General features: G+C 47.1%; 1 protein-coding gene across 1 annotated transcript; it reads right to left on the bottom strand.

The window, feature by feature from the left end:
• Nucleotides 1-1,536: 1,536 nt before the first annotated feature.
• On the bottom strand, nt 1,537-9,490 carry Nudt19 (nudix hydrolase 19). Its single transcript, XM_028754193.1, has 3 exons — nt 8,597-9,490; nt 5,170-5,377; nt 1,537-1,847 (listed from the first exon to the last, which is right to left on the bottom strand). The coding sequence occupies exons 1-3, from the start codon at nt 9,245-9,247 to the stop codon at nt 1,633-1,635; spliced, it is 1,074 nt and encodes a 357-aa protein (XP_028610026.1). The 5' UTR covers nt 9,248-9,490; the 3' UTR covers nt 1,537-1,632.
• Between the last annotated feature and the right edge of the window lie 1,711 nt (nt 9,491-11,201).

Here is an 11,201-nt window from a genome sequence, read left to right as displayed (position 1 = left end):
TTAGGTGTGTATGTGAGGACACAAGGGCCTCGGCACTTGTGGAGGGACAACTTTGTAAAGTAGATCCTTGTTGGGAGCCGATGAGCGGCTGTCATCTTTACAGCCATCTCGAGCCATATACCCTGACAGGATACTTGTTTTCAGCAGCCTACAGCAGCTGAGCACACTCTGATAAATGTTTTTCTCCTATATCTTGTTTTGTTGTTTATTGCCCCCAGCTGCTAGGGGCACGTGGTAAAGTGTCTTCAGTTGTGGTCCCCTGCTTATGCTTATATACACCCATGATTTCCTGTCAATAGGGGAGAGACTTGAGGAAAGAATAGACCGGACTCTGTCTCATCTCATTTCTTCGTGTCTCTCATCCCTCTGTCCCCACTCTCTCTCTTGCTAGACCCTGACCCACAGATTGGAGCAGCAGAACGGGCAGTTAAGAACGTGAGGCAGCTCGGGTGGCTACAAAGTGGTGCCTCAACGTCAGGGCTCCAGTAAGCGGGGTACAGTGAAGGACACAGCGGGAATTGGAAGCGTGCATCCTCACTCCTGCGCTGGAGACCCTGTTGACTGACCCAAACAGGCCACTACAGGTCCCTCTCCTTTACACCTTTACATGAGTCCCAGGGATCAGACTCGGGTGGCCAGGCATTCGCAGTGAGTGCCTTTACCTGCTGAGCCATCTCACCAGCCTGGGTTTTTTTTGTTTTTGTTTTTCGAGACAGGGTTTCTCTGTGTAGCCCTGGCTGTCCTGGAACTCTGTAGACCAGGCTGGCCTCAAACTCAGAAATCCGTCTGCCTCTGCCTCCCAAGTGCTGGGATTAAAGGCGTGAGCCACCACCACCCAGCGGGTTTTTTTTTTTTTTATGGCTTCCTGACCTGAGCTTAATCTACAGGACCCACACGCAGCAGGAAAGAAGTGTCCTGTAAAGTATTCTCTGCCCTCCACATGCTCGGTGGTATGCACTCCTCTGTGTGTGTGCGTGTGTGTGTGTGTGTGTGTATGCATGCGCGCACACTCGCGCCCATCACCCTTAAAGGATGAACACTTTATTTGCATTAACACTTTCCTTACTATGATCAAATGCCTGACAGAAACATGCAACCTTCATGGAGGCAGAAACCTGAGGGAAAGTCTGCTCACATCTCCTCAGATGAGGAAACAAAGAGGTACAGAGGTGGGACTAAATCCCCCAAGACCCACTTTTTCTAGCTAAAGCCTGCCCCTCGGTTTTCACAACCTGCCAAAACAGAGCTACCAACTAGGGAACAAGTGGGGGAAATCTCACATCTGAAGCTTAGCACTCTTTAGGTATCTCTGAATTAAGTCCTGCGAAGGGTAAGAGATCCAGGGCTCAATCTCCACAGCACACCAGGAAACCTCTAACATATGGACAGTTGGGAGACAGCAGGAGACCCCTTTCCAATGTTCAACTAATAACATCTATCTTGGTAACAAGAGCTTTAATACTTCGCACATTGTATATATGGCTTGCTGTGTAGTGTGACAAATGGCAGAGGCTCCCAAAACACACATGACACAGGTAACACCGCATAGTGACTTTTATGGGCACATTCCTTAGATTTTAGACAGGTTCGGTTGATTCTCATTATTTGCTAACAGTACCTAAGTAGTGCAGCTTACAGGTGGGAAGTATGGCTCTTAGGCACTATGTAGTTCTTAGGGTACACGTGCTTATTCTTTGACGGAAGAGTAATGTAGATTTCGTAGACATGTGGACTGTGGATCACAAGTCGGTTAAGTACTTTGCCTTCCTTCAAGATTTCTTCAGTCTTTTTGTCAGTAGACATATTCTTTTCTAAGAAGTCTGAGTCCTTCATGTACAGCTCATCTCCTGAAAAATATTAAAAATTTATTTCCACAGAGCATTGTTTCATATCCGCCCCACCAACATATCAACAACATAAAGCAGTGTTTTTTTGGATATATTTCATGTTGAAGCTTAGTTGGTGTTTTTCTTGTTGCTAAGTTTTAAATTTTATTTTATTATGAATCCATGTATATGTGTATGTGTGCATGGACACTGCCTGGGGTGGGTACTGGGAACCGAACTCAGATCCACTGAGAGAATAGCAACACCTTTAACCACTGAGGCTGGCTCTGTTTCAGGTTTTTATTGAGGCAGGGGCGGGGGGAGAGGGAGGGTGGGAGGAGCATGTGGTGTATACATTCATGCAAGTGGAGGTCAAAGACCAGCCTGCTAGGGTTGGATCTCTCCCTCCACCAAGCATAACTAAAAGCAAGGAAGCAGGAGGGCCAGAGAATGACCTTGGCATTCTTCCAGAACTTCCCACCTTTTGTCTCAGGATTCCTTACTGGCCTGGAACTTTACCACTTAGGCCAGGTTACTTGGCCTATGACCATCCAGGGATCTACCTGTGTCTGCCTCCTATCCTGCCATTGCAAGGCTGAGATCAGAGATGCCTATCGCCAGGCCTTTCTCTCTGCACCGCTTCAGGGGACCCAAACTCAGGCCTTCACACTTGCAAGGCCAACATTTTACTGACTCAGTCAGCTCTCTTGTCCTCTGTGTTGGATTTTAAAATCCCTGCTTTATGTCTACCTCCGAGATAAGCATTCTCTTCGGGCACATCAAGACTGACGACTATAGTGTTTCCATCGTAAGCTGTAACTGTTTCCTCACAGTTCAGCAGCACTGGGAATTAAGTAGAGGCAAGTACTCCAGCAAGTCGCATGCCCAGCCAAGAGCGCCGTAAGTTCTAAACTACCTCACGACTCTCTTTAGTCTATTAAATAGTAACATTAATGTTGGCCTTAATAACAATGATTTTGATGTTTCAATACAAGTTTGTTCTGATAATCTTACGGTTAATCCATTTTTTGCTTAGTCTTAAATTCTTCCTTATGTACTTGCGTGTGTGCACAGGCGTGAAGGCCAGAAGTTGACACTGGGGGGCGGGGGGCGTCTTCCTCAGTCACTCTCCACCTTATTTTTTTGAGGCACAGACTTTCGCCAAACCTGGAGCTCATCCATTTAATGAGACTCGCTGGCCAGCAAGCCCCAACGATCTGCTGTCTTTACCTGCTTAGCTGGGATTAAAATGACCCCCAGGCTGGCCTCTAACATGGGTACTGGTAATATGAATTCACAACATGTGCTTATACAGCAAGTACTTACTAACTGAGCCATACCACAATCACCAAGGTTAATTTAGATAAATTGTCATTTGTATTAAAACTGCTAGGGGTTGGAGAGATGGTTCAGGGGTTAAGAACACTGGCTGCTCTTCCAGAGGATCTGAGTTCTGGTCCCAGCACCCACACGGCACCACACTACAACCCGTAACTCCAGTTCCAGGGAATCGATGCTCTCTTTTGGCTTCTGTGGATATCAAGCACATGGATGGTGCACATACATACGGGAAGGCAAACTTTCTTACATAAAATAAGAATAAATCCTAAACCCTGCTAAACTAGCCTCCTGTAGGGTGAATAACAAATCTTACTAGCTTTATCAGGAACCAAAGAGGCAGATATGAAATACGACAACAGGACATACAGTGCTTGCCCCAACACTAATCAGTATTTGCCAAACTATAACTGACCACCAACAAACTTCCTAATTCAGAGAAACTGACAGTCTACATGTTCTCATGATTTGAAATGAAAATGTAAAAGTGAGAAAATGCATGATAACAGAATCTTGTCCATCCCTAGGAAATATATACATAAATTCAGAATTTCTAGTTATAATAAACATTATGGTCTGGGCGCAGTGGTACACTTGTGATCCCAGCACAGAGGCAATGAAGGCAGGAGGATGTCAGGCTGGAATAAACAGCAAGTTCTATGCCAGCCTGAGATCTGTATTACAGATTTTCTCAAAAATAAATAAAAATAAACATTATGTGTCCTAGAGATAACTTAAACAAAACCATACAGCCTATAGTCACCTGAGAAACAGTCTTAATTGAAGGACTGCTGAGATCATATTGGCCTGTGGAAGTATTGTCCTGATTGTTATTTGATATACCCAGCCCACTGTGGGCAGCACCATTCCTTAGTCAGTGGGCCCCAAACGGAATAAGAAAGTTAGCTAAGCATAGTTCTTTGTGAGCCAGCTAGCAAGTAGAATTCTCCATGGTTCCTGATGTTTGCCTCTGGTTGTGAAGTGTGCTCCTTGGTTGGAAGCAATGCTGTGTGTGGTAAAGCTTGAAGCCTACTTTCAAGTTGCTGCCCCAGCTTCTCAATAATGAACCATAACCCACAGTATGACATAAACCTTCTTCCCCAAAGTTGCCTATGGTCATGGTATTTGTTATAGGAACAGACTCAAACTAGAAACATGTATATTTTATGATTCTGACCTTGTCCCCCCTCCCCTCTCAGTTTTTTGAGACAGGGTTTCACTGTATAACAGTCCTAATTGTCCTGGAACTCTTTCTGAAGACCAGGCTGGCCTCCAAATCACAGAGATCTGCCTGCCTCTGCCTCCCAAATACTGGGATTAAAAGCGTGCACCACCACAGTGGGGTGACACGGGCTTTCTTTTAATTACGATCCCACCAGAGGCATGGCAAACCTCTTGATTAAAGACTAGAGCCTGTGACTGAGCAGTGGAAGGGAAAGGCGGGGCTGGAGGTCTCAGAAAGGGAGAGAGAGGCAAGAAGAGAGAGACGGAGGAGACAGAGGAAGATGCAGGAAGCAGAGGTGAAAGGAGGATGGAGCAGAACCACGTGGCCTGGAGAAGCCACAAGTAGCGAGGGATCTCATAGCTGGGGAGTAAGTAGACCAGTGCAGCGGCAGATCTGCCCAATCTAGGCGTGCAGCTTATAAATATTGTAACTGAGCTGTGTGTTCTTTGCACGGGCTTATTGGGGTTGGGGATTTACTGAAACACTTTAAAGTTTATGTCTGAGAACCACACAGCTGAACAACAATAAACAAACAAAAAACTTAAAGAAGTTAGGAAAAAATAGCCCTCAATACTTTAAGGAAGCCTAAGATTTTGTATTGGGCTGCATTCACAGCTATCAGGGGGTGCATGTGGCCTATAAACGGAGGTTAGCCACACCCACAGGCAGGGGTTATATAAAACAGACTATAACTCCTGACTCTGCTGGGCTACGCTGCCAGAAAGCCTGGCTGTACCTAATGTGAGTACTAACAGGAGCACTGGTGCTTCTCTCACTCACCTGGGAGAAGATGGATGGAGGCATCGGAAGTTAAAAATATGATTGGCAGCCATTTCTCAGCTACTTGTAATGGGTGATCCGTACAAAATCTATACAGAGCAGAGAGAGAGGCAAATTCTTCAAGTCTTCTCACTTCATAGAACTGTGGTGGTGCCAGCCAGATTTCTTTTGATAGGAAACATTCAGTTGCCTCTGATGGGGACAACCACTATAGGAGACAAAGGAACAAGCTTTGTAAGATTTATTCAGTCATCAGCCAGATCTGTGGTCCTTAGATGAGGGGTACAAGATCTACCTGATGTGAAAAAAATTAACTTATCCAAAGGCCTTGCCAGTTCTCTCCAAGACAGCATAAGAACATTCAGAGGCCCAGACGCTGCCATGGCCCTATTGTCCTGCTTAATCAGGAGCCGGAAGCAGGAAAATTGCTGGAGTCCAGGAGCTGAAGTCCTGCCTGGGCAAGATAAGAAAATGAAAGAAAGAATCGGAGGCTGGAGAGCTGCCTCAGTGGTTCAAAGCACTTGCTACTCTCCCATAGGACCAGAGTTGGGTTCTCGGCACTCACACAGAACAGCTCACAACAATCCATAACTCATGTTCTAGGGGATCCAGTGCTCTCTCTGGACTCCATGGTCAGCTGCATGCGTGTTGAACAAAAATAATAACAACCAGATAATAAGTACAAATAACAATAATAAATAATAAATAAATAATAAATAAAATGCCGATTAAAATATTAATAATTAGTAAATAAGATTTAAAAATCCTTTCAGTCACAAGAGCTAAACTCACACATGACACAACAACTTAACAAAATATTTTCAGACACCAAAAATGCCTAACTATAAGTAAATAAATACATAATAGAATGAAGTGAGCCCACCTGTCTACTTAAGGTCAATCCCAGACCGACAGCAGTGGGGGAACCTAAGCAGCATCCAGGAGTCTTACAGACTGGAGCAGACATGTTATCAGAACTTGGAAGGCTCACACAGGGTAGTACCTGGTGTGAGCATGTGCCTGAGAAGGTCCAGAGAACTCAACTCCAAAGCTCTACTGACAACTCACCTGTGCACGACGTCTGAGGGAATGAGCAACCACCTGGGAGGTTGCCCTTTAAATTCTCCAAGCTTACATGGAGCCAAGATGTTTTCCCCAGGAGTGTATTCCTGACAGAGGGAAAGCCTTATTTGAATGTAAGGAGCTTTTCCACTTTGTGACCAGAGAAGGGCCACATAATAGGATTTCAGCTAACGAGCTCCAGGATGAAAGCCACTGTAGAGCCATCCCCAAACCATTTAAAACACACCTCAAAAGGATAAAGTCCATCTCGAAGAACTTAACTGCCTTCCGGGAAAAGTGCAACACCATTTAAAAGACTAGAACAAAACCCAGCATTCAACGACCTAAAAACAACGCTAAGCATGCACTCCAAAACTTCAGGGCATGTCAAGCGCAGGGAGATGCGGTCCGTACCTAAAACACACGCACATGCATAAAATAAAACCGTCTGTTAAAAGACAAATTTGAAAACAGAATCAAAGAGAAGCTCAAGGGCAATTTTTACTACAGTTTAAGAGTGCAAAGCTACAGTGCTCAGCAGGTACTAGCAGGAGGGAGGTGGGGTGGATAAAGGGGGACAGTCTTGCTTTAAGTGGTCACCTGGTGGAGGGGATTAGTGGAGTGGCTATAGAGAATGTCTGGGCAAGCACACCCAGGTTTTAGACAGTATGGATGAAAAAGGCACTTGTGAGCACCTCAAGAGAAGCAGGCACGTCTGCGTCCTCCATCACGGAAGCTCGGTAAGCATCTGCACCAAGAGGTTCCTGGGAGGACGTCTAGGCTGTGACAAACTGGCAAAACTACCACACTGCCTGACTCTTTTTTTTTTTCTCCCTTTCCCTTCTCCCTCTCCCTCCAGCCCTGCTCACTCTAGCCCAAAGGTTTTTATTTACTTATTATATGTAAGTACACTGTAGCTGTCTTCAGACACTCCATAAGAGGGCGTCAGATCTCATTACGGATGGTTGTGAGCCACCATGTGGTTGCTGGGATTTGAACTCATGACTTTCGGAGACTTTCGGAAGAGCAGTCAGTGTTCTTAACTGCCGAGCCATCTCATCAGCCCATATGACTCTTTCTATCTCCTGTTCACAGCAGTCCCATTGGCCCAAAGATGTAAAGAAAATATCAACATGATAAAATAAAAAGGAAAAAAATTGTTTTATATGTAGTTACTTTTTATTCATGTGTTTTGCCTGCTTAGACATCTGTGCACCAGATGAGGATCAGAAGAGGGCATCAGATCTTCTAGAACTGAAGTTTCAGGCAGCTATATTGCTTCCAGAAATACAATTTACAGTTGATATTTCGTAAGAAAAGTGCAAACTTGAACAGTTGAAGTGGGTGTGGTGGTACATGCCTTTAATCATAGCACTCAGGAGGCAGAAGCAGCCAGAACTCTAAGTTCAAGGTCAGCATGGTCTACAGAGTCACTTCCAGGACAGCCAGGGCTACACAGAGAAACCCTGTCTCAAAAAAACACAGCCAAATATAACAAAACAAAACAAAAAAAACAGCCACTGAGTTTACTCAATTGGAATACTGAAAGAAAAAGTTTAACGAGTGAACAAGGGCATCCATGTCTATGGTAGGCCACGCAGTCCAACATATGTGTAACTGCAGTTACAAGAAACAGGGAGAGGAGAGAGATCTGGAGAGGAACCATCCTGCAGAAGGCCTGAGTTCAGTCTCCAGCACCCATTCAAGGTGGCTCACAACCTCCCTTAACTCCGCTTCAGGTGATTAGATTATATACTCTGGCATAAGTGGGCACCTGCACTCACGTGCATACACTCTCACACGGGAGCACAATTTAAAATTACGCCATTTTGTTTATTTTACAAAAGAAAAATAAAGGACAGTTGAAAACATTTTGCGTAAATAAAGGTGAACTTGAAGCGGGGGGGCACACTCAAGACCTCGGGTTCTAAGCCTGAAGCCTAACTGTGCGTGGTGCAAGTGACACAAAAAAGAAAGGGAGGGAGGGAAGGAGGGAAGGAGGGAGACAGACGGACACACACGCGCGCGCAGAGAGAAAGGGGTTAAAAAAGGGAGAAAGATGGGAAGGGAAAGGAGAGAGGGAGTGAAGATGAGGGAGATGAGAACAGAGAAACGGGTTGAGATGAAGAAGGAAGAAGAAAGCCAATGAGACCGAAATCCTATAATGTGACTAGAAACCCGAATTAAAACGACCTAGGGCATGAAGTGAATTGTGAAGTGTCCAGAACAGGCAGCTGGGAGCACTGCCGTGCCTCTGCTTAGGGAACCCGGTGGGGTGAGAGTTGAGTCCTCGAGCAAGGTCACGCCTTTGGGCCGGGGTAAGGCTCATCGCATCCCGAGGCGGGGCGGGTCGCGCGACCCCTACCTTGTAGCCCACCACCTCGGCCAGGTCGGGCTCCACGCGCGGGGTCTCGCGCAGGCAGCACAGGAGGAAGGTGGTGTCGAAGCGGCGGTTGCTTCGCCCGTGGGGCGTGAGCCAGCCGCCCCAGTCGTGCAGCGCCCAGATGTCCGGCGTGCAGTCCAGATGCGCGCACAGCTGGAGGAAGCAGCGCGGGTCACTGCGCACGCGCGAGCGCCAGTCCGCTAGGCCTGCCGGAGGCGACAGCGCCAGACCCGGCTCCTGAGAAGCCGGCGCCGAGTCCCGCGGCCTCAGCAGCAGCACCCCCGCCTCTTCGAAGGCCTCGCGGATGGCGCAGATGCGCAGCGCCACGTCATCAGGCAGCGCCGCAGGGTCCGCGTCGTCGTGGAACAGCCCGGGGAAGGGGGCTTGCCGAGGCGGCTCCGGGCCTAGGCCGAAACGGGGCGGCGTGTGCCGAGGCGCGAACAGACTCACCCAGTCGGGCGAGCGGTCGGCCGCGTCCAGCACGCCGCCCGGGAAGACGTGCGCGCCGGGCATGAAGCGCTGGTTTTGCGCTCGCTGGAGAAGCAGCAGCCGGAAGCCGGCGGGGCTCGAGTGAGCCCAGCCCGCGGCCAACATCACGGTGGCTGCCCGCCGCCAGCTGCTCGGGCTGCTCATGGCCGGCGTCCTTCAGATTCCTCCTTTTTGAAGTGTCCGGATCGTAGAGTGGTGTCCGGAAGCACGATAAAGTTTGAGAGCCTAAGAGCCGGCCTGGAGGCTTCCGGAGGTTTGCTTGTGGGAGGAGCGTGATGCCCTCGCCAGAGCACCTCCTCGAGTGCCCTGCGATTCCGGCAGGGTCATTCTCTCCCTGTCGCAGCTGCTGCAATCACCAGCCAGCGACTGGGAGCAGGAGTGCCGAACAGTGCGGAATGGAAAACAATCTCTTGTTATGAACCTTTCCCCTTTAGACGCACGTGACTAGGACTTTGTCCCCTACGCTGGTCTGTTGCCTGTGGGGCATTGGAATATGGGAGGTTCCAAGAATGCCCTCTTGAACCATGCTAATAAACGAAACGAATCAGATGCCAAGTTAGAATAACTGCTGTGTAGTTTTGAATGTCTTTGGTGAGTCCCTGTCCCTCGGGGTAGTTTTTCTTTAAGTTGTAGATGCCGTTCTTGCCAGGGCACCTGAGGATCAGGGGAAATTATCTTAGTGTGATTAGTTCTCTTTTTACATGAGAGTTATTTAGCAATGCTTTCCCTCCTCTCCAGTTTTTAAGTGGCTGGAGGACTTGCACTTCTAAGAACACCATGACTTCGGGGGGGGGGGGGGTGATACAGCTAGTTTCTGTCTCCCTTTTTACAGCTCTTTCTCAGTCACTAACTCTTGCAAATCCCATCTTAAGTAATCACGTATTTTTAGGTTTTTGGATGAGTTAGGTTGTATCTCGGGTGCTAGAGAGAGAATTTTGTTTGTTTTGTTTTGAGAAAGTATCATTGTGTAGTCTTGGCCTTTTGGGAACTTGCTATGTAGACCAGGCTGGCCTTGAACTCACAGAGATCCGCCTGCCTCTGCCTCTGCCTCCCAAAGTCTAGGACTAAAGTGCGCCAGCCTCATCATTTTTAAGTTGACTTTTGTTGTTAACGTTAACATGTCTAAAGATGCAGGTGTCTGTGTACTTACCGAATCTCCAGAAACAGAAAATGGGGCCACAGGTTGAGAAGCACCTGCCCTAGTAAAGATAACCTGCCATCTACCTTTGAGTCAACAAACTACCCATGTCTAAGCTGATGCTCTTGGCACTGAAACAGGAATTTTGAGCTGAAATTCATTTCTAAGTCTATTGTAGAACCCGGATGTCAACTTTTTGTTTTTTACACTTACTACTTATTTATATTTGCAAAATTGCAAGTGCCACTGAATGCATGTGGCTCCCAGAGGACAACTTGTGGGAGTCATTTCTCTCCTCCCACAATGTAGGTCCTGGGAATCCAACTTGGGTCATCAGGTTTAGCTGTAAGTGCCATTACCTGCCTCCCCCGAGCCCCAGCCATCTCACCAGCCCCCTACATTTAAAAAAAAAAAATCCTCTCTCTTCCAGGTGGTAACAGGATGACTCCTGTGTCTTTAAAGGACATACTGACAAATATATAGTGACTCAGTTGGGTGGGCCTGGCCTAGAGGCCGTAGAATGTACTAGGCAAGAAACAAGAGCTTCAATGAAAAGAATGGTAATAGAATAGGAAAAAGGGCCTGGTTTAAAGCACACTTAGGAAACAGAGAACACAGTGTGATACTTGACTGACTATGCAGAGCAATGGAAAGGAAGGAGTTAAGTTCTGACTTAAGAGACTGGTGACCTTTCCTTCAAATCCTAGGAGTAACAGTGTTATGTGTGAGACACTTCAAGCTTTGTCGGTATATTTGCATAATACTTGCCAAAGCCTATAAGGTTACAAAGTTATTACAGATGGCTAACCTGTTACACAAGAGATTAAATGTTCACTAAAATGGCGCCATGGTTTTGTGACTCTTAATGTTTGGTTAGATACCAGCTGTTTTGTTTTTCCCCAGATACGGGTCACTCCAGAGCAAATCAACCAAGCCCTGGAGCACAAAGCAAAGCAGCAG

This window comes from Grammomys surdaster, unplaced genomic scaffold (genome assembly GCF_004785775.1).
Source record: "Grammomys surdaster isolate TR1022 unplaced genomic scaffold, NIH_TR_1.0 125984, whole genome shotgun sequence".
In the NCBI taxonomy this organism is placed as follows: Eukaryota; Metazoa; Chordata; class Mammalia; order Rodentia; family Muridae; genus Grammomys; species Grammomys surdaster.
This window is presented reverse-complemented; position numbering and strand designations above follow the sequence as displayed.